The 26521-nt window shown below is 41.9% G+C and overlaps 1 protein-coding gene across 5 annotated transcripts; it reads left to right on the top strand.

The window, feature by feature from the left end:
• The first annotated feature begins 562 nt into the window (after positions 1-562).
• ECSCR (endothelial cell surface expressed chemotaxis and apoptosis regulator) lies at positions 563-17029 on the top strand. 5 transcript variants are annotated; one of them, XM_021005129.2, is made up of 10 exons: positions 563-696; positions 7345-7392; positions 8513-8572; positions 9087-9212; positions 9627-9674; positions 12826-12936; positions 14441-14539; positions 15693-15729; positions 16345-16444; positions 16671-17029. In XM_021005129.2, exons 1-10 carry the CDS (start codon positions 639-641, stop codon positions 16677-16679), a joined length of 696 nt encoding a protein of 231 aa, XP_020860788.1. In that variant the 5' UTR covers positions 563-638; the 3' UTR covers positions 16680-17029. The 5 variants fall into 5 exon arrangements, with proteins under 5 accessions (XP_020860788.1, XP_020860787.1, XP_020860785.1 ...); XM_021005128.2 differs by having other exon boundaries at positions 564-696; positions 9054-9212; positions 16348-16444; XM_021005126.2 differs by having other exon boundaries at positions 564-696; positions 9054-9212.
• Positions 17030-26521: the final 9492 nt, after the last annotated feature.

Raw genomic sequence — 26521 nt, 5'->3', positions numbered from 1 at the left:
TCTACTGGGCAATGGTTCTTATTTTTACATAATTGATTCAATTCCCTATATGTCTTGGATAACAGACCTTTATCAGATGCAATATTTTTTTCAATAATTCTTCATACCTATGTTGCAATTTCTAAGAGAAGGAGAAAGCACCCCTGCAGAAAGATGGGGCTTTGGAGTGGGAGTGGCGAATTTGTGAGAGAACAGAGCCCCAGAATAAGAAGACCTAGGTTGAAAGCGCCACGGGAAAGCTTGGGAGTAGATACCAAGAAGAATTTCCCAGCTGGATTAGATGTCTAAGGCAAAATGGTGGAGAATTTGGAGCACAAGAGAGAATAAAGTGGGCAACTGGGTCACCATTCTTCATGAAAATGCCTCCCCCTCCCCATCCCTGGGGGCTCAGTTTTTGGTCCACAATGCCTTGCATCCTTTTAGCTCCAGGCTGGACTAGCACAGTTTAATGGAACCCAGCCCCTTCCATTCCCCCCACCCCCACCCGCCTTGGATCCAATCTGTTTCCTTCTATTCTTTGACAGGAAGCTCCCAGAAAGCCAGCTACCCCCAATCCCAGCCCCACCCCAGCACTCCCTCTCTCCTCCTCATTATGGACAGAGCTTCCCTTGAGCTGAACAGCAGCAGGACCAGTGGATATGAGCACAATCAGAGCCCAGCTATGTTTGGGGATTATAAGCTACATTCTGTTCCAAGGTAAGGAATGCTTTTTTTCCTTTCTGTCAGCATTGATAGTCCAAGAGTCCCAGGAGGGTGGTCCTCATAGATTCTAGAGATTCATAACTATTTCACTCGTCCAAGAAAAAAATCTCAAATTTTTCCTCCAAAGGAGAAGTCTAGGAATCAGATCACTATTGGGTGATAACTGTGGACTTGTAGGGCACATTCCCAAGGTGATGTGTAGAGGGGGATACGCTGTCCTGCTAACCTTACCCAGGAGAGAGAAAGTTGGAGAAACCTGAGCCCCTGGTCATTAAGTCCCATGTCTGGACTTTCAAATGGGGAAGATTGTTTTTCCTTGCCCAAAGGCACGAGGTCAGCAGTGTACAGCACTTTGTAGAGTTTGCTCTAAAGCCAAATAACTCCATTCCTGGGTTGAGAGGGAGGGAACAGAGAGAAGGGTTTCCCTTGCCCTCCCCCTCTCCCTCAAATCATAACTCTAAATTGATTACTAAGGGAACATAGGAAGCTGAGGTGATATTTATAGCATTGGTAATAATGGCCCTGGGGAATATGGACCCTGGTGTTTAATATCTGGACATCTTAGCACCTGGTAACTGGGAAGAACCTGGGATGTTTGGTCCATAGAGGAGGCTACCCCTTCCTCAGTCCTAGATATGGAGCCTACTGTTAGTGTCTTTGACATCAAATCCTCTTTGCCTTCAAAACTTCAAGGTACCATGTTTTTCTTAGACCTGAGAACTTATCAATATTGATTTTTGGTTTCATGTTTCCAGGGAGGCACTGATCCTCAATCATAGAAGAAGGGACTAGGATTAGAAGGAAGGACTTTCCTCTAGGGAAGTTGACCAACCCTTTGAATCAGCCGCTAAAAGTGACTATGAAACAAAGCCACAGAGTCAGTGTCCCTGGAGTTCTTCAAGAAGTGAATTCATTTTTCTTATCCTGGGCTGGAGGAGGTGATATCTTTATGGATGGTTGGATCTGATGACCTCTAGGGAATCCCTATTTTATGATAAAGAAGAGTCGATATCACAGAGACAAGAATAAAACCATTCAGTTTTTCCTGCTTCTTGTGAACAGCTAGCTAGTTAGGGCATTAGTGGCTTCCTAATTAGGGAGACATTGCTGGGAACTGAGGAAGGTCCTGGAGACTGTGACTCACAAATCCAGGAACTTCCCTTTAGTCCCTCTCCTGCCCCCCACTCCAACATAGAGGGAATCCATCGACAGCCACAGGAAAAAAGTGGTGGTAATAAGGGGCATAGGGGCTAGATCATCATGGCTTTGGAACTGATCTTCCCAAGAGGCTAACTCCCCACAGGAACAAGGTAGGGGAAGGTATACTTTGTTCTTTTAATGTTACAGGACAAGTATACTGCCTTCAAAAAATTCAACAAACATGTTAAACCAACTCTGTGCAGCACACTGAGGCATTGTGGTACAGTAGAAAGAGTGTTGTCTTTGAACTCAAAGAGCCTGGGTTCAGACACCATTGCTGTTATTTTTGTATGTGTGTCTTAACAGATATTCTTTTTTTAAAAAATTATTTTATTTACTTTTAGTTTTCAACATTCACTTCCACAAGATTTTTAGTTCCAAATTTTCTCCCCATCTCTCCACCCCCACCCCCAAGACAGCAGGCATTCTGAATACCCCTTCTCTCAATCTGCCCTCCCTTCTACCATCCCCTCCTTCTCTTATTCCTTCCCCTTCTATTTTCCTGTAGGGCAGGATAGATTTCTATACCCCATTGCCTATATATATTATTTCCCAGTTGCATGTAAAAACAACTTTTAACATTTGTTTTTAAAACTTTGGGTTACAAATTCTCTTCCTTCCTCCCTCCCCACCCACCCTCATTGAGAAGGCAAGCAACTCAACACAGGTTATACATGCATAGTCATACAAAACACTTCCATGATAGTCATGTTGTGAAAAAACTAACTATATTTCCCTTCATCCTGTCCCACCCTCCCATTTATCCTATTCTCTCCTTTGACCCTGTTCCTCCTCAAAAGTGTCTGCTTCTGATTACCCCCTCTCCCAATCTGCCCTCTCTTCTACCATCCCCTCCTCTCTTATCCCTTTCCCCCCTATTTTCCTGAAGGGTAAGATAGATTTCCATACCCAATTGAGTGTGTATGTTATTCCCTCCTTAAACCAAATCCAATGAGAATAAGATTCATTCATTCCTTCTCACCTTCCCCCACTTCCCCTCCACTGTAAAAGCTGTTTCTTGTCTGTTTTATGTGAGATGATTTACCCCATTTTACCTCTCCCTTCCTCCTTCTCCCAATATAATCCTCTCTCACCCCTTAATTTTATTTTTTAGATATCATCCCTTCATCTTCAACTCACCCTGTGCCCTCTGCATATATATATATATATTATTTTCCCCTGTAATTACACTAATACTGAGAAAGGTCTCATGAGTTACAGATATCATCTTTCCATGTAGGAATGTAAACAGCTCAACTTTAATAAGTCCCTTATGATTTATCTTTCCTGTTTACCTTTTCATGCCTCTCTTTGAGTCTTGTATTTGAAAGTCAAATTTTCTATTCAGCTCTGATCTTTTCATCAAGAATGCTTGAAAGTCCTCTATTTCACTGAATGTCAATTTTTTCCCCTGAAGGATTATACTCAAGTTTTGCTGGTAGATGATTCTTGGTCATAATCCTAGTTCCTTAGACCTCGGGAATATCATATTCCAAGCCCTCTGATCCCTTAATGTAGAAGCTGCTAAATCTTGTGTTATCCTGACTGTGTTTCCACAATACTTGAAATGTTTCTTTCTGGCTGCTTGCAATATTTTCTCCTTGACCTGGGAATTCTGGAATTTGGCTATAATATTCCTAGGAGTTTTCCATTGGGGATCTCTTTCAGGAGGTAATCGGTGGATTCTTTCAATTTCTATTTTACCGTCTGGTTCTAGAATATCAAGGAAGTTTTCCTTGATAATTTCTTAAAAGATGATGTCTAGCCTCTTTTTTTGATCCACCATCCCTATTATTTACCACCTATTATTTGCCACCCAAGTGACCTTGGGCAGATCACTTAACTGACCTCAGTTTTTTCATCTGTCCCATAATTCTGTCCTGGGCCCTTCTCTTCTTTTTTTGCACAGTCTCTCTCTTGGTCACCTCCTCAGCTCCTACAGGTTTACCCATCATCTCAATGCAGAGTACTCTCAGATTTATATATCCATCCCTAGTCTCTCCTCTGAGCTTCAGACCCAGATCACAAACCACGTATTAGATATTTCAAACTGAGTGTTCCAGAGACATCTCAAACTCAACATGTCCAGAACAACTCATTATCTTTCCCCATAAGCCTACTCCTCTCCCAGACTTCTCTAGTTCTCCAAGGTACCAACATTGTTCTAATCTCCTAGGTTCATAATTTCATTATCCTTGACTCCTCAATCACCTCACCCCACCCCACAAATCCAATCAGTTGTCAAATCTTGTTGTTTCCACTTCTGCAAAATATGTCACATCTGACTTCTTCTTTCCCTACACACACCACATCACTTCTTGCCTAGATTATTGCAACAGTCTTTTCATTGGTTTCTCTTCCCACTCCAATCTGTACACATCTTCCTTAAGTGTAGATCTGACTATGTCACTTTTCTATTTAATAAACTCCAGTGGCTCTCTATTACCTCTAGAAAAAATATAATTTATGTTAAGAAGCCCTTCACAACATGGTCTCCCTTTATCTTTCCAGCTTCATTGAACATCATTCTCCTCCTGCACTCTGTGATCCAGCTATCTATTTCCCTACTTCTATGTCTTTGGATTGACTATTCCCCCATTCCTGGAAAGCCCTTCTTCCCTGCCAGTCTCATAAAATCCTTCTTTTCTTCAAGACCCAATTCAGACATCATCTTCTACATGAAGTTTTTCATGATCCCTCTACTGCCGGTACCTTTGTTACCTAGCTATCTTGTGTTTAACTACCTTGTGTTTGTATTGATTTATACTGTATCTGCTTATATCTGTACTTGTTCTCTCCCATGTTAGAATGTAAGGTCTTTGACAGTGGGGATTGTTTTAGTTTTTGTATTTTTAACCCCAGGTCCTAGCATACTTCCCGGCACATGGTAGGAACTTAATAAATGCTTGTTAAATGATCAGTCAGTAAAATGGGAATATTGGACTAGGCGAATTCTAAAGTCTCCTCTAGCTTTGAATTTATTGTGATTTTTGAAAACAAAGGATCTTAATTTTTTTATGTCACAGACTCCTTTGGCAGTCTAGTGAAGCAAATATTGACCCTTCTCAGAATAATTTTTTTTAATTCATAATTTAAGGGAATACCAAATTTAAGTTAGTGAAAATAAAACATATTTTTCCCCATCCAAGATCAGAAATCCATTAAAACATAGATATAGATGGTAGTTACCAGGAATACAACAATGCAAGTATAAGCTGTCCTCAAGGAGTTTATAGTTCAATGAGGAGAAGGATAAGATATATACACAAATAACTACAAGGTCAAATTTGTTAAGTAGGAAGGAGAGATTCAGGAAAAGTGCTGTGAGAAATTGGATGGGCAAGCTTACTTCCTGCTGGAGGGATCAGGGAAGACAGTAGAGGATGACACCTGAAGTGGGCCTTGGAGGAGGAAGGGATTTCAACAGGTAGAAATGGGGATGGGGAGAGTCAGTTCCAGACATTGAAGACAACATGAGCAAAGGAACAGAACGAGATAAGAATGGGAAATAATAGGTATTTTAGTTTACTCTAATTGGAGAGTTCATGACAAAGCAAGAGGGTCAGAAAAGTAGGCTGGAGCTAGCTTTGTACATGGCATGGCTCTCAATGATTATGTGTTGAATCAGTGTTTGAGTGATTGATGATGGATTCTTAGAATCAAGGAGCTTCTTGGGCTGTCAGGGTTCTTCCAAGGTCATCTCACTTATGTCTCCTGATAGGAAGGCCCCTCCCCTGTCCTTAAACAACTCCCCTCCAAGGAAGGGACTACAGTTGTGGCAATGAGGGATGGTGACCTGGCAAACCCAACCTCGTTGTTTGGATGCGCCTAGGCTGGGAACAATGCTGCAAGCCAAGTGGAAGCCCGGTGGAAGATGGCAACAGTTTAAAGAAAATAAACACACCAGGCAAGCTGCATGCTGGCACTCAGTCCCAGATCCCTCTCCCTGATCTCGCCCACTCAGGGCTGGGCAGCTGTTCCCCAAACGTGGGCCCCTCAGGAACTTCCTTTAACTCTGAGTAGCCCGAGGAACAGGAGTCCTAGGCCAGAGAATAAACATCAGCCCCAGTCTGTGCTATAGGAAGGGAACCCCAACTGGGTGGTTCCACTTCCCCAGGTTGTTTTCCTTTCAACTCATTCGCATGTTTCAAGGATGATTTCATTGCGTAAAATTAGGAAACACTCTCTTTGTGCAGTGCAAACACAACCCATTATGTCTGCCTGTCTGTCTGTGTGTATACACACACACACACACACACACACACACACACAGAGGGCATTCATGAAACTCTGTTTCCCAGGGTGATCGGCACCCGCTTCAGGTTGGGCTGGCATTAGCCATTTCCACATTCTTTACCCTTCCTAGGGCTTCTCTTCCCCTTAGAAGAAGAGAGAGTTAAGGAATAAAGATCACTGTCTGGTTAGGGAGGGAGGAAATCAGCAATTATTAAGTATCTGTTATGTGCCAGGTACTGTGCTAAGTGCTTTACCAATATTATCTCATTTGGTAATGTTTGATAACAATTGGTAGGTCAGATTGCTTAAAGTTTTTTTTTAATTAAGTCAATTGACCAGTTGAAAGAGGCCTGCAAAACTGCCCAAACACTTCCATGTTCTGTATATATTTTTATACATAAGTTAAAAGGAGAATTTATCACATGGGAGGAATGGAGCGGAGTGGGGATGACACACTGGGAGAGGGAAGGAGGGAGAGAGAGGGAGGGTTGGTGTCAGGATGTTTGTTGAAGTCCAGACTTTCCTGAGCATCAAAAGTGGGATGTCTTGTGGTTGTTAAAGGATAGGAAGGACTTGCAAGGACAGACCCTTAAGAGTCATCTAAGGGTCACTTAGATTAAGTTGGCTCCTACAGTTGAGTAACACTTTACTGAGCACAAAAAAGTAAATTGTCTTATGGTTACTAAGGAAAAGTAAACCAAAGCCACAGTTACAAAGCCACAGGAGAGAAAATGGAGTATGTGTTCCCTGGTTTCAAGAACAGTTTTTAAAACAGAAGCACTTATGCTAAGCTGGTTTCTAGAGACCTTGAACTGACCACATAGATGCTTCTCCCAACAGGGAAGCTGTAGGCTCTTAAATGACTGGACTAAGAGGGTGCCATGTACTCTAGACTCAGGCCATGTCAATGATTCCTGTGCCACTCTTCTATGGGATTGAGCAAGGGTGATTCTCTCCATGCTACATATAGGGACACTGAGGCCCAGAGAAAGGGTGAATGAGTTAACTATGATTCCACAGTGAATTAATTTTCAGAGCCAGGATTCAAATTCACATCTTCCAACTCCCCATAAGGGGTTTTGTCTACTTTTTTACCTCCTAGTCAGGGTGCTCAGGAGGCTAAATGGGTTGTTCCATGCAGCAGGACCCAGCAGGAACTGGCACTGCAGGTTGTACCAGTTTATCATTCTTTTCTTACTCTCATAGGTGGCTCCTCCCAAAGCCCACAAGGCCAGAGCCCTGGATTTCAGCAGGGTAAGGTGAAAACACTCGTGGGATCGGGGGAATGGCAGGGAGCATATGAATTATTACAGGGTCCCCAGGGTTGGAGGTGGTGTGAGGACACTGTAGAAGCCCTGAAGGGGCAGTGAAAGAGACCAAGCCTAAGGGGAGCTTTTTCACACTTGGCCAATTCAAGCTGGCTTAGGAAGGCACCAAGGCAGGGGTGCAGAACCTTCAGCCTGGAGGCCACATGTGGCCCTCTAGGTCCTCAAGTACAGCCCTTTGACCAAATCTAAACTTCACAGAATAAATGGTTTAGTAAATAAATAAACATTTATTAAGCACCTAATATGTGCCAAGCCCTGTGCTAAGTGCTAGGGATATAAATATGGAAAAGAGACAGTCCCTACCCTAGAGGAGCTTATAGTCTAATAGGGGAAGATAACATACAAAAGGAGGCTGAAAACACCTACTATGTGCCAGGCACTATGCTAAACCCTTTACACATATTGTTTCATTTGATCACCATTTAGATGATGACTGCCCCTCTTCCTCAGCTAAATTCAAAAAGGGTAGCAGCCAGGCCGATCACAGGGCAATTAGTTTTTCAGCCAAAGCAACTCAAGTTCATCTGCTAAGAGGGTTTTGATCTGTGGAGGTGAGGGAAGTAGCCAACTTGATGAAATTAGAGATCTTTGACACTTAATGGTATAATTTAGATAGAACTTGGAGATTTACAAAGCACTTTACATACAGTTATCTCATTTGATCCTTACAACAACCCTTTAAGGTGGCTTATATCATTATCCCCATTTTACAGATGAGGAGACTGTGACTGAGAACAGTTAAGTGAGAAAAAGCCCCAGAGAGACATAACAGTGACATCAGCCTTTGATTATCTGTTTCATGAGTCATCAGTGCTGTAGCCAGTATTGAGACAGGTTCCCCAAGCATGAGGCTGAATTTGCTGGCAAAGGGTGAAGAAGAGGATTTTTAGCAACACTATAGCCAGAGCAGGATCTTGGTTCCAATCTCTCCAAGGCTTTCAAGGGACAGGATATCACGGATTCCAAAGCCCAGGGTAGAAGTATTGCCCCAGCGCAACCATATCGGCAACCCTTCCATGAAACTAATTTGACATATATCATTCCAGGTAGTAAGCCTTCCAGCTTCACAGCTCACTCGGCACCTCAGTCCACCACAGGCATTCCAGGTAAATATGAGATTTAGCCAGGGGCTTAGGCCTGAGCCTGATCCTGAGCCTGAGCCAGGTAGTTCTTCCTTGCTGGTCAAAGAAGGTGGATGATAGCATGGGTAGAAATTGGCAGGGGGAGAGAGAAGGGGAATAAGTGTTGGGGGAAGAGTGGGAATTAGGTGGTGGGAGTAAGGTAACCCTGTGAGTCGGAATTGGTGTCCAGTTAGGGATGCTGAATGCTAAGCATGGGGAACTAAGTATTTGAAGGCTTTAGGATCTAGTCCTAACCTGGGCCTAGGAATATTTTACCCTTTGAAAATTTGCTGAGATGTTCCAAAAACGAAACAGACAATTGGTAAAGTAATGGTCGAAGGTAAAAATCCCCACTGCTAACCACCACCTGGAGAGCTAAAGTATTTTGGACAGTAACTTTGGGTATTTCTGGGATATCTGCCTGTGGTTCTCACATTCCCCCAAAATGCTGCTTTGGTATTCACAGAATCTTTGAGAATGTCCACATTGGTCTCCACAGTGAGGGGTGAATCATCGAGTCCAAGACCATCCATTTTGCATAGTCTCCAATCTTCTCCCTCTGGTCCTACGATGAAGACCCAAACCCAGACCCAGACCCAGAAGCAAGAAGCCACCTCAGGGCGAGGTAACCACAGGCTGAAGGGGGGGGGTGATTGGTACTGAATGACTCACACTTAGGGTGGCATCCAAGTTCCTCCCCTGACCTTAGGGCAATGTTGCCCTAGGATCTGAGAAACTGAAAGTGGTTTTGGGATGGGCAGGAGGAATTGTGAAAGTGGGGGAAAGAGATAAAATGCTGGTCATATTGAAGGGAAAAGAGCAGGGACTTGGGACATTTGTAAGGGACAGAGGGGAAGAGGACCGAGAGCTGGGGGAAACTGAATAACAGAAAGGTAAGAAAAATAGGGAAGACTCAGCCCCACTCTGGGGAGTGGGGTCCTACCCAGGATAGGAATGGTACACAGGACTTGTGGTTTTGTGCTTCCCATATTGGTTGTGCCTTGTATTATAACTGGGCCTCCTTCTCCCCCATGCGCAGGTACAAGTGCCCTGAGTTATAAAAGATCCCAGATCCCTACTTCTGCAGGTGAGTCGCTAGTTCCTGATAATGAGATGTTTATCATAAGAGACCAATGACAAATAGGGAAACTCCCTTTGGGACCCTTTCCCTTCCACCATAATCCTAAATTGAAATAGAATTCAGAGCAAGAGGAGCTGGAGAGAAAAGAGAAGGAACAGAGAGAAATTTTTGTTGACTGGAATTCAATCATGCCACTGACCCAAATGGGACCATTAGACCCAACATCTATACCAGGAAACCTGTAATTTCGCTGATATGCTCATCCCCTCCAATGACACTTTATAGCTCTTCTATAATTTTGTAGAGGATCTTTGAGAATTTTTCATTTAAAAAATTTGTCATTTTGTGGCCAACCTGGTGAAAGAAAGGTCTCTCCTAACTTAAAACTAGGCTGATACTCTCCCAGACCATCACTGGGCCCACATTTCATTATCATCATCAACGATAGTCATTAAGTGCCTCCTATGTGCCAGGCAAAGGCCTAAGCACTGGGGATACAAAGTAAGGCAAAAGCCTGATCCCTCCTCTTAAGGAGCTTACATTCTAAGCCTCTCCAATTTGATAGACACTGACACAGCTCGTCCTCCCCTGCAGGAACCCCCTGTTTGCCTCCGTGTCACAGTGGGTCATTGGAGTAGCAGTTTAAAGGAGGCAAAGATATACATCTGAAACCTGCATTGTGTAGATAATTATCTCCATTTGCCACTTAGTGTTGCATGAGCAATGATACGATGATCAACCAACAATAATTAATTGGTGCCTTGTTCACCGTCATATCCATTGCGTCTGACTCTTCATGACCCCCTTGGGGGTTTTCTTGCCAGAGATGCTGGAGTGGTTTGCCATTTCTTTTTCCAGATCAGGAAACTGAGGCAAACAGAGTTAAGAGACTTGGTCCAGGGTTGCACAGCTAAGAAGTGTCTGAGGCCAGATTTGAACCCAGGAAAATGGAGTCTTCCTGACTCCAAGGCAGGTGCTCTATCCACTGCACTACCATGTCTATCTATGTCTGTTCTCTGTTCGCAGGCTAGCCTGCCATTGAATTCTCAATGTTGCTCAAAGGGCCAAGAGTTCTGTAAGCCTTAACCACCCCATGTATACTCTGTAGATTATAGGATTTAGAGCTTGGAGGGACCTTGTAGATCATATAATCCAGTGGTTCTTAACTTTTTGTGTGTCATGGATCCCTTTGGTATCCTGGGGAAGCCTTTAGACTCTTCTCAGAATCATGTTTTAAAGTACATATAATAACAGAAGAAGCCAATTATATTGAAATACAATTATTGAAATATTTTTTTTAAACTAAGTTCATAGGCCTCAGGTTAAGAACCTCTGATCTAATCCCACCTTCCTAGTACTCCCACCACCATCTTACAGATGAGGAAACTATGAAGTCCAGAGTGCTGGAGTGGTCTGCTCAGTGTTACATGGATTGCAGGTTTCAGAAAGGGGATTAAAACTTAAGTCTTCTGACTCCAGACCACAATACGGTGCTGCCTCATGGCATTGTGGAAGATGAAAAAGAAGCACCGGCTCAGCAGTCCCCAACCTACTGATGATTCTATTAGAAAGTTCATGTCTATCTATGTCTGTTCTCTGTTCGCAGGCTAGCCTGCCATTGAATTCTCAATGTTGCTCAAAGGGCCAAGAGTTCTGTAAGCCTTAACTACCCCATGTTACAATGTATTCTCAAAGTTCTTGTCTGTATTTGTTCTGTGTTCCCAAGCAAGCCTGGAGTTGAATTCTCAATACAGCTCAAGGGCCAAGAGTTCTGTAGATACTAACCATCCCCTGTTACATGTATTCTGAAAGTTCATGTCTAGGTCTGTCTTTTGTTGCCAAGCTAGTCCACCACTGAATTCCCAGTGTAGCTTAAGGACCAAGAGTTATGTTGAGCCTAAGCACCACATGTAACAATGTTCCTAAAGGAAAATGAATTCTGAGCTCCAAACTAAAAGAATAACAACCCATCTCCAGTTGTAGGCAGGTAAAAGTACTTCCTTCACTTTCCCCAGCTGCTGGGTAGTGAGGGTGAGGGCTGCCCTAGCTTTAAGACCAAGGTGTCAAACAGGTCACAGCATCCAGGCTGCAACACTCCTTAATGGGGCCAACCAGATTAAAATGTAATTGAGAAATATTTAATAAAATAAAAATAGAACACAGATTATTATAATATGTGGTTTTCTAAGTCAATATGCACCCACCTACAGGGATTCTTATTTGCCCCCTATTTCTATTAAAATTTGACACCAGTGCTCTCAGACATTGGTGGTAACTTCCCAAGGTACAGTATCTCAACAGCATGAATTTGTGAGAAAGAGGGAATTAGAAGGGAATGAGGCAAGAAGTCATTCTGCTTTTTTAGGAAGGCCTGAAACCATCTTATTCCTCTCTCCACCATTAAAAAATAAAAATAATCTTGCCTGTTAAATTTAAACCTGTTGATAAATCATCCCACTTTCTTTTTTCCTTTCCTCCTCAAGCCTCAAGAAAGGGCAACATGGCATAGTATTTAGAAAGCTTATCTCAGAGCCAGGAAGACCTGGGTTCAAGCCCCATCTTTGAAGTATCCTGGCTAGGCAGACCAAGGCAAGTCACTTACAGTGCCCTTGGCCAGTAGAGTCAAACTCAAATAGAAACAGGAGCACTAAATCCAATCCCTGAGGGCCCATATAGAAAACCACATATTAACATTATTTATGTCCTATTGTATATTTTGGTCCTATTTTATGAAATATTTCTCCATTACATTTTAACCTGCTTAGCTACACTTAGGAGTATTGGTGGGTTGGGGTATGCCTGAAGTCCTTGTCATTATGGTGCTCAGACTCCATCTTTGGGCCTTGTAGAAGAGGAGGGAGAGAGAGGGAAGTGCTAGACATCCTGATTGCAGAGCACATGCCACAAGAAATGTGGACTCAACACATAAGAGGTTCTGTAAAACCACCAGTCATGATGCCCATGTCATATCATCATAGAGAATCTAATCTTGATTCAAACAAGATATTTGTCTGAGGATACTCAGGGGAGGGAGGGGAGTGGCAGATATTTTGTTGGGTTGTGAGTTCCTTTTGTCCCTTCTTTATTTGACCAGAATCTTCCTCTGGCAGGAATATGCCAGTTTCCTCCACTGACTGCCTTTCTCACTCTATCCTAGTTACAAGCTCAGAGATTATCTCCAAGTCAACCATAATGGACCAGAGAACAACTGAAGAACCTATCTTCCCCACCCCCACATCCGAGACTGTGCTCACTGTGGCAGCATTTGGTAAGCCAGAAAGAAGGGGGAAAAGGTAGAGAAGGAAGACCTTGAGATTGGGATGATCTTAGTTTTGGGCCCTGGGTTCAAACAACACCCTTAGTGGAATTTGGAGTTAAAGGACCTGAGTTTGAATATTGGTTCTGCCACTTACTTCCTGTATGACCTTGGGAGAAATCATTGCATTACTCTAGGCTTCAGCTTTCTCATCTGTCAAGTTAGGTAGTTGGCACAATCCCAGAGGACTTATTGTGTTTTCCACTTCTTGATACATAGGTGATAGACCAGAGGTGCAGAATAAGACACATTTTCAGACTTGGCTAACATGTGGGTCTTTTATTCAAGCTCACTTGTCACAAAGGAGAATTTTGATTGATTTTTAGGGGGGAAGGCGGGGGTGGGGGGAGATTAAGGGTGATATTAATACAAAAAAGAAATTAAGAAAGGAAGGCAGAAAAGACATCAATGAAGCTGTTTTTTAAAATTCACAGAAGAGAACACAGAAGGAAGTTTAAAAGGAAACATACAATCAGGACAGCTTTTGGAACTAATTTGCAGAATTTTATATGTACTTAAAAAGACAAAAACAAAAAATCAAGTTGTACATGATGAGATTTGAGGTTTCACATATAACTCTTTTCTGTTCTTTGTGCAAAGAAATTTTCAGGTTTGTTGGTGTTTTTCAAGTTCAGAATAACAAAAAATTTATAAAATTTAAAGACAAGAAAAATACAAAACCAAAATATTTTCTGGTCTCAAAAGAGCTTAGGGTCTACAGGGTATTCATTGGGAAACATCTTTTGTATCAAAATAAAATACATCAGAAACCTTTTTTGGTATTAATTAAATTTTTTAAAATGAGATGGTTGAACCAGATGGCCACTAAAGTCCTTTCCAGCTCTAAATCTACAATAATATTATATGATATAGAGGCAGCTAGGTGGCGCAGTGGATAGAGCACCAGCCCTGGAGTCAGGAGGACCTGAGCTCAAATCTAGCCTCAGACACATAACATTTACTAGCTCTGTGACCCTGGGCAAATCACTTAACCCCATTGCCTAACCCCCCCAAAAAATATTACATGACATAAACCTTTACCTACCTAAGGTTTTAGCTGAATTCATGAAAGGCTTCTGTTTTTGGTTTGGTTTTTTTTGGGGGGGGTAGAGAAGTGGGCTCCTTGATCATATTCTGAATTTCACTTTATGGCTCTTGCTCTCTCTTTTTCTCTCTCTCCTTTTCTCTTTCTATCTCTCTCTTTCTCACTTTCTTTCTCCTCTGTCTCTCCCTCTCTGTTTCTCTTTCCTGTTCTCTCCATATGTATATATGTACCCATAGGTATATGTATATGATTTTTTTTAACATAAAAATGGACTGCAGTAGAGTCTGAGGGATGCTGACTAGGGATTCATTGGTCCAAGTGGCTGACCATGTAGCACTCGGGAAAGAGTGGGACTTGAGATTCTGTAAAAATTGTGCCTGATTGTTCTCTTCTCCCCCCTTTTCTCTTCAGGAGTTATCACCTTCATTGTCATTCTCGTGGTTGTAGTGATTATTCTGGTCAGTGTGGTCAGCCTGAGGTTCAAGTGTCAGAAAAATAAAGAGTCAGAAGGTACAAACTCTTGTAATTTCTTAGTCCCTCTCTCTGCTTGATGCTTAGGAGTTGGACCGTTAGTATTGGTTTAGTGATGCTTTAGAGTCAAGGGGAAGCTTAGGACAAGGGCTCCACTGTGCTAATTGCCCATTCAGTAGGAAGAGGCCACATAGAAGTTTGAGGGAAATGATGATAAAATCATCAAAGGGTTTAGAGCACTTTTTCATATGACTATAAACTGTTTTGATTTCTTCATTGGAAAACTGCCTGTTCATATCCTTTGACCATTTATCAATTGGGGAATGACTCATATTCCAATAGATTTTACAAAGTTCTCTATATATTTGAGATATGAGACCTTTATCTAAGAAACTGTCTATAAATTCCCTCCCCCCCCCGATTTTCTGCTTTCCTTCTGATCTTGGCCGTATTTGTTTTATTAGTACAAAACCTTTTAAATTTCATGTAATCAAAATTATGTTATACCTAACTTTGCTCTCTGTCTCTAGTTTATTCATAAATTGTTTGCCTATCCACAAAGCTGATTAGTATATGTTCTATGTTCTTAAATTTTTCAAATGGGAGCTAGGGGTCTGAGTTTGGCTGGACTTACCAGACTAGTAGAACTTAAAGCAGGGATTCTTAACCTGGGGTCCATAAACTTGTTTGGTTTTTGTTTGTTTGTTTGTTTGTTTTTTAAATATTTTGACAGTTGTAGGGGCAGCTAGGTGGTGCAGTAGATAGAGCACTGGCCCTGGAGTCAGGAGGACCTGAGTTCACATCCAGCCTCAGACACATAATACTTCCTAGCTGTGTGATCCTGGGCAAGTCACTTAACCCCAACTGCCTCACTTAAAAAAAACAAACAAACCAGACTTGGGGTCTTACATTTTCCAAAAAAAAAGACAATTGTATTTCAATATAACTGATTTCCCTGGCAATCCTAGGTATTTTATTTTATACACTTAAAAACATCATTCTGAGGAGTATATAGCTTACCATACTAGTGAAGGGGTCCTGAACACCCACAAAGTTTAAGAAGCTCTGCTTTGGAGGGAAGCTGTAAATAAACAAAAAGAAAGACTTGATGAAGTCACTCAATTTGGCCTGATGGGCTTGGTGCACAGAACTGTTCCCCCCACCCCAAACTGATACCTTTATTTCCTCACAGACCCACAGAAGCCAGACAGTTGTGGAATGTCTGAAAGGTATGAACATCAAGGGGATGTCAAATTATCCCCACTTAGAGCCATGAGAAGAAATGTTTTTCCAGGAATGTTCAGGGGACTGTCTGACAGGGAGGGGTAAGGGTGGGACTCATGGGAGGGAAGTGAGTGAAACCCCAGGATTGACAACAGTAGGGTACCATCAGGAAGAGGTGCAGGAGGTGGGGTGGGTGGGAAGGAAATACTAGCCTCTCCCTAAGCCCTTAGGGCAAAGCCCAGGTTTGACCTGAACTAATCAACTAATTATGACTGGTCTCCACCCTAAGCTTTCAGGTTATCAACTAACTTGGAATCCAATATACAGAGAACATTTGGTATTGACCAGCCCTGGGGCTTTGGCAGAGACAGGGAGGTGGTGAGGTCCCTTGGGAGGATACATGGCCCCTAACTTTCCTGTCTCAGGACTGAGCCATGGCAGCCTTTTCATGAATTGACATAGGGACTTGGATTCTGGACAAGCAACATTCCACCCATCAGTCACAGAGTCCAAGGTTTAACAATCATAGCTCCACAGTCCTAATGTCCCCTTCCCCCATGTGTCTTTCTTACTGTCCCCTCTTCATAATGGAAACTTTTCTCCTTCTTCCTGTTTCCCAGCAGCTCCACAGCCAATAGAGAGAAGGACACCAGCATCACCCTCATCTCCATGAAGAATATTAATTCAAATAATAACAAGGGCTGCTTCACAGAGGAGAAGGTTTGGCTTTTTTCAGTATCCTCTTTCTCTTTCCCTGAGTCACCCCATCCATCCACTGCTGCTGCTGGGCAGGAAGGCCCTTTCTGTAGCTACAATAGGACTCTTTTCAGTTCCTAAGCATTATGCAGGGAAGAAACATTTTGAAAACCATGGGTATTATTTTTAATGAAGTTCCCACTTATTCCCAATACAAACTTACCTTGACCTGAATATCATTTTTTTGCAGGTTTTATAAAGTTGACCTTGAGTGACAAGGACCCAGGAAGCAGCTAAGCTATGACTGTGATGGTGGATTGTTGGAGTGATATGGGAGGGAGGCCAAGGCATGATATATTCTGTACAATTCATTTCATTTCAAATCCACACTTCAAGCCCAGAAGACATAAGCCTTGGTTTAGATTTGAGACCATTATCTCCCAATTTGAACATAAACAATAACCCTAGAAACACAGCCTACTCCTCCCACTTCCCTGGGAACACAGAGAAGCGACATCTATAGAGTACGGGCAAATAGGCCTTGTGTTGGGAGTGGGGGATATTTGTATTTTTCATTTTTAATATAATTAAAATTATTTTTGGTCTGCAGCATGATTTCTTTCAGGATCTGTGCTTGCAATCACAGCTGCTTTAGAGAATGTGAGATCAGAGAGTCCCAGGTAGGTCAGGGCCTCCTTCCCAAGGCAAGGCACATATCACTGGGCCAACATAAATTGAGGACTCTCTCTGAGATCAATCAACAAACATCTCTAGGGCTAATAGAACAAGCCCAGGCCCTTCTAGCTATGTTCCAGTTTATTGTTCTGTAAAACTGGAATGAGGCAACTGACCCATCCCCTTAATTTTGTTTTTGTTTTTTTTTTTGTTGTTTTTAGGCAATTGGGGTTAAGTGACTTGCCCAGGGTCACACAGCTAATAAGAGTCAAGTGTTTGGTCTGAGGTCAGATTTGAACTCAGGTCCTCCTGACCTCAGGGCCGGTGCTCTATCCACTGTGCCACCTAGCTGCCCCCATCCCCTTAATTTTGAAGGCAAAGTAGCATTGGCAGAGTAACTATAATAATGCATGTTATATATTTGTGACTATAAAGGTAAACTATTATTATATGAATAATAATTTAAACAAAAATTAATAGTATTGCCCTTTAGAAAGGAGGCCAATGAAAGCAGCTAACCAGAGCAAAGTATTGTGTTAATTAAGACAGTTTTAACTGGATCTATAGTAGATAATAAAAAAACAGTTGCATACTTCCTATCACACCCTAGGGTAGATATACTGGTCTCCCTGATCCCAGTAGGAGAAAGATCAAGAAACATTTCCACATCAGAGGGAGGGAAAATAATGACATTAAGGCTGTGTCACTGCATAGACCGACAACACATTCACTTTATGGGGTCAGTGTCAGGTTCCTGTCAGGTCAGTGAGGTTCCTGTCATTAACAAACACTTTTCCCCAGCTGCTGACGGGTCATGGAAATTTTAAGAGCATGTAGTATTGGACTGGAATTGGAAACTGTTTACTCCAGGAATCCTGCCTGGACATTTGAGGAATCACTAGCATGGTTCTCTGTATATACATACACATACACAAATATTTATATACGTATGTATATACATACATGTATATGTGTGTATACATATACATGCACATGCACATATATATACACTAAGTTTATTTAATATTTATGAGTGCATATTATGAGGGGAGTGGCATTCAGAGCATATATTCAAGAGCTCCACGATATAGCTCCAACTTTCCTTTCTAGACTTATCTCCCACGTATGTAACTCATATTAAAATAAAACTGTCCCACTTTTTGAGTCTTAAATATACCACATAATTTCCCTCCTTTTTACCTTTCTTTGTACCATTCCCTCCACCTGGAGTCATATTCTTCCCTCCCCTTCATCATCACCTGTCAAAAATTCTACATATCCTTCAGGGCTCACATCAGATGTCATTTCACCTCTTTCATGAAGCCTTTGCTGATTCAAACAAGTAGATGTAATGTCTCCCTCTGATTACATAGCATTTTGTCCCTCGCTTATTATCCATCATATTCTGTAATACAGTATAATATAGTGATTTGTATACTTTTCTTATCCTCTTACCCTGAGGGTAGAGTCTGTGTCATATTTATTTTTATGTCCCCACCAGTGCCTGGCACATAGCTGATGTTCAAGAAATATTTATTGAACTGAAAGTAGACAACAAGTCCTGTTGTGTTAAAATTTTATCTTGTTCTACTCCCTCTGACCACTCTGCCTGCCACCCTAATTTCTAGTCAGATAGTAAGTTTATAAGTAGCCAGTATAAATAGCAATAGCAGGAAATGAGATTGCAAAGGGGAACCTAGAAGTCTTATACAAATCATCTTGAAGATCAGGGGAGCATAATTTACCAATTGTATCATATATTAACCAAAACTCACATCCTGATAGTATGCATTGAATCAGGGGAAGCCATCTAGGCTTTGCTGTCAGGCAGGGCTTTTTGGTCCGATGATATGTAAATTCCAGACAAATTCTAGATTTCCACAATGAAGACCAGCAGATCACCAAATGGTGCTGATAATTTTGACATGATACAGACATGTTATCTTTGAAGTTTTACTAACAACTTTGAAATGACTTGGATTTGGAAATGATTAATCCAACTGAGATCCAAATAGTTAATGAACTAATCCCAAGATCATACAGATGAGAGTTAGTCTGGTCTCCCAAAAAACCCTATAAAGATGAGACCTCAAACTCCTGCCCCCTAAGCAGTTTTCTATCTCCACTGGGTCCATGCTGCCTAGCGCTCCCAACACTAACCATGGATACATGAATGATGCTCTCTGCCTCTCCTCATCCTCATCCTTGTCCTCAATGGCTTGCCTTCCTTCACCATCCCATCCTTTGTCCCCACACCATCTGCCTCTGTACCCCTTTCACAACTTGTCTCTACTTTCTGTGCTGTTTTACAACTCCATTTTCTGCTGCCATTCTGGTCTGTCCTCGCTAGTACCCAAAGAACTGGATGTGCCTGCCCCCATTTCATAATTTCATAAATTAATTACCAGTTCACCTACCCTCTAGGAACTTCTATTCTCAGACATCAAAGTTTTTTTCTTTATATTTAGACTTTAAAAACTAATATGATTGTCTTTAATGCGATAACAAGGAGAAGCAAAGGCTGACCAGAAGTCCTTTTCCCTTTGCTTAATTTATGAGTATAGGATGAATCATTTTCATGGTATCTTAGTGCTAAAAGGGACATTGGTGATCATCTAGTCCAACTTTCTCAGTTTTACAGATAGAGAAACTGAGGCCCAGAGAGAAGTACCCGGCCTAAGGCCACACAGCTAGTTAGGGACAACACTAGGGGTTGAAGCTCAGGACTCCTGATTTAGTAAAGCGCCTTTTCAAGCACATCATGTCTCTTACTTTCACCCAGACTTCTGTCCCCTAGAGATCTAAGACCTGGATGCTGAACAGATGAACAAGGTTGGGTAGAAATAGTCCTAGACTTAAACTGAGTTCTTGTCTCAGCTTTACCATGAACTAGTTGTGTTGCATTGGATAAATATTTGAAACCCTCTAGGTGGGCCTCCATCTCTCCCTGTATAATGTGAGAAGAATCATGCCTGCCCCTGCCCTATGTCATGGGGATGCTTTAGAGATAAAACACAATAATGGATGTTGAAATACCTGGGAAGTAGCATTAAAAGTGTTAGTGAAATGGAAGGCATACAGCATTTTATTTTTAGAATTCAGATTAATCTGGTGTAAATCTCATAACAGTAAGACTTTATTGCTACATTACAAAATAACAGCTTATTATTGGGTTAGAAATATTCTGGTGAGGGGCAGCTAGGGGGCACAGTGGATATAGCACTGGTCCTGGGGTCAGGAGCACCTGAGTTCAAATCCATCCTTAGACATATAACACTAACTGTATGACTCTGGGCAAGTCACTTAACCCCAACTGCCTCACCCCCCCTCAAAAAAATAATAATAAAAATATTCTGGTGACGTGGCAAGCTATAGGATGAGGGGTTCTTAACCTAGTGTTTATGAACTTTTAAAAAATATTTTGATAATTGTATTTCAATATATTTGGTTTTCTTTATAACCCTATACATTTTATTTTATGCATTTAAAAAGCATTATTCTGAGGTGTCCATAGGCTTCACCACTCTGCCAAAGCAGGGTCTATGACACAAAACAATTAAAGACTCCTGATTCAGAAGTACCAGCTAGTTTCTTGTCACTCAAAGACACTGCTGCAGTTTGACTATAAATTATTACTGTGGTCAGTTGCTTTCTGCACAGCGTTAACAAGGGTGGCTTTTTCTTTAGCCTCTTTGTCTTTAAACTCTCTGAAGCTTCTGACATTGTTGATTTCTACCCCTTTCCCCCCAACCAGAGAGGTTTTCTGCTTCCTTGGTTTTCTTGTCTTTGTTTTCCTCCTACTTGTCTGCTCCTTCTCAGTCTCCTTTAATGGTTCATCATTTATCTCTCACCCCCTAAGTACAGGAGTCCTCCAGGGTCCTGTCCTGGGTCCTCTTCTCTCTCTCTCCACTCTCTGGCTCCCATTTCATCTGCTCCCATGTATTCGTTATTATCTCTATGCAGATGATGTCCCAATCTAGAAATCCAGCTTTAATCTCTTTCCTGAACACTATCCAGTCTCATGTCATTAATTGTCTGTCAGATGTGTCATCCTCAATAACCTCTAGGCATCTCAAACTCAGTATGTTCAGAACAGAACAGATCGTCCTCCCCTCTCAACCTATTCCTCCTCCCAATTTCTTCATTTCTGATGATATCATCATCCTTCCTTAATTCTTACCTCTCCCTCACGTTCCATATCCTGTTGTTGTTGTTCACTCATTTTTTCAGTCGTGTCCAACTTTGTGACCCCATTTGGGGCTTTCTTGGCAAAGATAAACGGTTTGCCATTTCCTTCTCCAGTTCATTTTACAGATGAGGAAACTGAGGCAAACAGAGCTAAGTGACTTGCCCAAGGTCACACAGCTAGTAAGTTTCTGAGGCCATATCCATTCTGTTGCCAAGTCTTTTTGATTCTGCCTCCACACATTTCTTTTATCTGCCCCTTTCTCTCTACTTATATTGCCTACATCCCTAGTTCAATTACCCACTAACTTTTAGCCTGCACTATTTTTATAGCTTACTCAATAGATCCCCTACTTCAAGATTCTTCCCCTGTGGAAACTGGCAAAATACTCTTCCAAGACACGGGTCACCCCGCTGCTTAACAATCTTTAGTGACTCCCCATTGTCTCTATGATAAAAGACAAGCTTCTTAGCCTTGTGTTCAAGACCCTCCCACAATCTAGTTCAACCTACTCTTTTTAGACATTTTCTATTACCCCACTAGCCACACTCTACTTTCCAGCCAAACTGGACTATGGATTCTTTTCTGTACTCAGTTTTTTATTTCTTGCCTCCATATATTAACACAGGTCCCCTGCCCACTCTCCCCTTCCCATGTCTGGAATTCACTCCCTCTGTATCTATGACTTTTGTATTTCTTTGCTTTCTTCAAGCTTCGGTTCAAGTGTCAACTCTTCTCTGAAGCTTCCTTGATCTCCTCCCCCTCCCTAGACTCTAATACTCTTCTTCAAGTTAGCTGGTCTTATACTTACTCATATACATAGCATATCCCTTTGTAGAATGTACACTCCCTGAGAGTAGGGAGTTGTCAATGTTTTTTAATCCTTATACCCCCAACCCCTACCACAGTCTTGTGTCTAGTTAGTGCTGAATAAATGATGGCTGAATTTAATTCAATTCCATTCTAGTGGGCCATATGATTTCTGTTCTACTGCTACAAACTAGTCAGCTAATCTGGACATTTGCCCTGTTGGTCATAAGTGAAGAAAGGACTATCTTTTGATACGAAAGATATTTATTACTCTGCAGCTCCTCACCTTCAGCCTTTTCTCAATGTCCGCGTCTAAAGACCTCCTTTAAATAGGTGACGCTGGCTGATAAAAAGACTCCTTGGATGGACTCTAAGATAGACTTTTCTATACTGAATCTTGCTTGGATGCAACCTGTTAGAGTGTAGTTCCTTTAAACTCCTCATGTAAATGATAGACTCATCTTTGACAAAGGTTTGTGTTGGGAGCCCTTCAGTTTCCCTAAAACCACATCACCTCCTTGATGTCTAGACAACAGGATGGTAGATATTTATAAGATGACTTCCTCTTAGCTCTCTCACTCAGTGACATAAGCTGTAGGCCCAGGGAAGAGAGCAAACCCAGACTAAGTAAAAAACCACAAGGACATGTACATAGGACCAGTTGCACTGTGCACTATCTACCTGATGATTTTGATCTGATACTGGTCAGCTTATACACAACATCAAAGATAGGATAATATAATATAATAATAATAGCTAACATTTATATAGCACCTACTATGTGCCAGGCACTGTGCTGAGCACTTTACAATCATTTGATCCTCACAACCCTGGGAAATAGGTGCTATTATTATTTGCATTTTACAGATTAGGAAACTGAGACACTGGAAGAGTAGTGATACCTTAGAGAGAAATAATTAGAAGTTTGGAAGTGGGGAGGATTTGAGATAAGTTAATGAATTTGTTTTTAGACACATTGAGTTTAAGATGTCTCTGAGACATCCAATAGGCAATCAGCGATACAAGACTGAAGTTCAGGGAAGACACTGGGGCTAGATCTAGGAGTCATCTGCATAAAGATAATAGTTAAACTTTTGGAAGCTGATGAGTTTATAGAAAGAGAAAGAAAGAAAGAAAAGAAGAAAAAAGAAAGAAGGAAGGAAGGAAGGCAGGAAGGGGAATGGAGGGTGGGAGAAAGAGTACAGAGGACCTAGGACAGAACTTTTAACCCTCAATTAAAGGGTACAATGTGGATGATGAGAATGAGGAGAGGTCAAACAGGCAGAAGATGAACCAGGGGTGAGAAATGTCACAAAAACCCAGATAGCAGAGAGTATTCAGAAGGAGAGGATCAATAATGTCAAATCCAGCAGATTAGTAGAAAAGCATTAAAGGTCAAAAAGAATTAATGCCCAAAGGACTTCAGTTTTCTGATCTGTAAAATGAGGGTATTTGACATCATGGGCATAGGAGAGCATAATTCAGTGCTTCAGAATATAGCCTCTTCTCTTCCCTCCTTTGACCCTTAGCATCTACATAGAGATAGGAGCTGAAATATAGGCTCAGCACTGGAATGGGTACTAAAGGTTATCTTATCCAACTGTCTCATTTTTACAGATCAGAAAACTGAAGTTTATATTGGTGACAGATATTTGTGAGAAAAACACTTTTTAACTCAATTCTTCTCCCTGACCTCCAAACTGTAATATTCATGGAGTCTTGAGAGATACTGAAATAAAGCAGAAGCAGGAAGAGTGGGAATTCTTTCTCCTTCCTTTGTCCTTCCTTCCCTGGGCTCTTGCTACTAGAACACACTACCCAGTGACTTTATCTGGGCCCCTAAAAAGGCTATGTGAGCCTAGGTTTAAGTGGGTATTGCTTGGGCCTTATAGGGAGATGCCTGGAACTGGGATGATACTACTTGGATCATGGCAAAGGCCATTCGGCACAAGGTGGAGGTTGTCTGTTCAACAGGGGGCTTCCTGGGACCTAGAGGACACTAACTGGAACTGTTAAGATAATGGCCCACCATTTGGACTTGCACATCCTCTTATTATACTTCCATTTCATTCTTTATGTCTCCTGGAGGGGCCACCAGGTTGCAACACTGATGTGGCAAGAAGTATTGCCCAGGCAGAACTGAAAAGAAGATGAGGGTGGAAGATAAGCTCTTATCTGCATGGCCATTATTTTTTATTGTTCTATTTACAAATACCAAATCACATAAACGTTTTAAATTAAAAAAAAAACTTTTAAAAATCTTAAAACATTTATAAAAATAAAGTTGTTGAAGTTCTATGTTTTATAGCACACTGGATAGTCCATGCTAAATCCCAGCTTTCCTGACCTCAAATTCTACTAATACCAATTTCTTTGAGTGGCCTGGAGGGGGATGGGATATATATGACCTCAGTGATGCCAAATAAAGGGATATAAACAGTGAGGAGCTGGGCTCCGGCAGAAGCTGGATCTATATGAGCTGATACTGACTAAGGACAATCAGAGAGCATTGCTTCGTTTCCTTTTCACTGATCTCTTACCGCAGGAAAAGATATGAGCTATTCATTCATTCAACAGGCATTTGTTAAGTTATTATTATGTCACCTGACTGTGCTAGAAATATAGACAAAACTGAAATCATCACTATCTTAAGGAGCTTATGTGTGTGCTACAGCTACCCAAAAATAACACTCAGAGATTTTCCAGGTATAAAGTGAAAGATTTATTACGTTTTCGCAAGAAGCCGGCGTCTGCTTTGACCGGCAGGCAGTCCGAGCAAAGCGAGGCAAGGCAAAGGCCAGGACCAAGGTTATATAGCCCTAACGCTGAGATACCCACCCACCACTGGCTTTGAATTCCCATTGGACAGGAATTTCAGCCTTACAATCTAAAATGCAAAAATCTACCCCAGAAACAAGGAATCTCATTATAATACTACCAATCCTAGCTATTTTATCCTTTTTAGTAATTAGTCATTACCTAATGCTGATGTAACTAGGAACCTGAAACTTAGGCCTATTCAGGCTAGTGTAACCAACCTTGAGTTTGTAACAGTCTAAGAAATTGCTACACTCCGACCATCTGAGAGATCGCACATTGTTTACATTGTTTCACTCAGTTAAAAAAAAACAGAGTCTTGACAAAAGTTTATAAAAGGAGAGATGTCTTCATTGACTTTCTCCAGAAAGTGCACCCCCATGCTGCCTCAGCTGCCCCGAGAGTTTGAGTGCTCTTTGTTCAAGGCAAGACTACATAGACCCCAACGTAGCAGCCCACCCTAACCCCCTTCCCGTCGGCTCATTGACTGAGCCTCACAATCTATTCGTGTAAAAACTACCCCAGCAACAGAGAGAACAGAGGTATAGAAATTACGTTAGCACGTTCCCCTTTTCAGGGCCTCACAGTTTCAGCAGTCTTTTTACCCAAGGTCATACAACCAGCTGGAGGACGAGATAGACAGGATGCTCCCATGTCTCAGGAATTTCTGCTAACACTATCCAAGATAGGAGAGGGAGAAGGCTAGGGGAGGGGGTCTTGCATTCTGAGGGGTCTTCACTTAGTGTTGGTACACATGTACCACTCAAAAGCAACAATACCAGAACCATTAACAAGACCTGATGACCCTTTGAGGAGGCTTCACTTCTGAGAGATCATCTCTCACAAAAGGAATCAACCTTGGGCCTCTTCTGTATTGCATTGAACAGTCTACAGGTTTTCTTGGGGTTCTAGGCTTTGGAGCTTTTTGTAAAAGGTTGTTTCTAAGTGTGGGAAACTGGGGTGTGTGAGCAGCTTTCCTAGACTTCCTCATACTTTTGGGGTTGTTGGGGTTTTCCCCTCTCAGCTCCCAGGAGCTACATCTGGCCCAAATGGACATTTCAGTTCAAACCCCATTAGGATCCGTACAGCTCTGTAGAAGCAGGTGGTGTAGTGTTAGACCTGGAATTTGAAAGACCTAGGTTTACTTACTAGCTAACCTCTTTATGCTTCTGGTTCCTCATCTGTAAAAGGCGAATAACGATACCTAGAATATCAATTTATAGACTGGCTGGAGACTCAAATAAGGAAATGCATGTAAAGCTTTACAGAAATATCAGGTATTGGGATATCACTATGGTTTACTGTTGCAAGTTCACAAAATGAGTCACAGAGGCAATCATTAATGAAAATTTCCTTTCGTGGTCCCTGCCCAGCCCTTCTTTGCTACATCTTTCAGCTGCCTTGGCTTCACCCCGAGGATCCATTCCTCTCCCTTATCCTTTAATCTTTACAATTACATACTGAGACAACGCCACCCGCAGGGCGCGCTGGGAACTGTAGTCCAGCGTAATCACGCCGGCTGGTGCGTCACGGCTGGTCGGGACTACCGTTCCCGGCGACCCCTGCAAGGCCCTATTTCCTTTCCTTTTCCTCCCCACTTCCGTCTCCCCCCT

The sequence above is a fragment of the Phascolarctos cinereus genome, unplaced genomic scaffold, assembly GCF_003287225.1.
Source record: "Phascolarctos cinereus isolate Bilbo 61053 unplaced genomic scaffold, phaCin_HiC Scaffold_2;HRSCAF=192, whole genome shotgun sequence".
Taxonomy (NCBI): domain Eukaryota; kingdom Metazoa; phylum Chordata; class Mammalia; order Diprotodontia; family Phascolarctidae; genus Phascolarctos; species Phascolarctos cinereus.
This window is presented reverse-complemented; position numbering and strand designations above follow the sequence as displayed.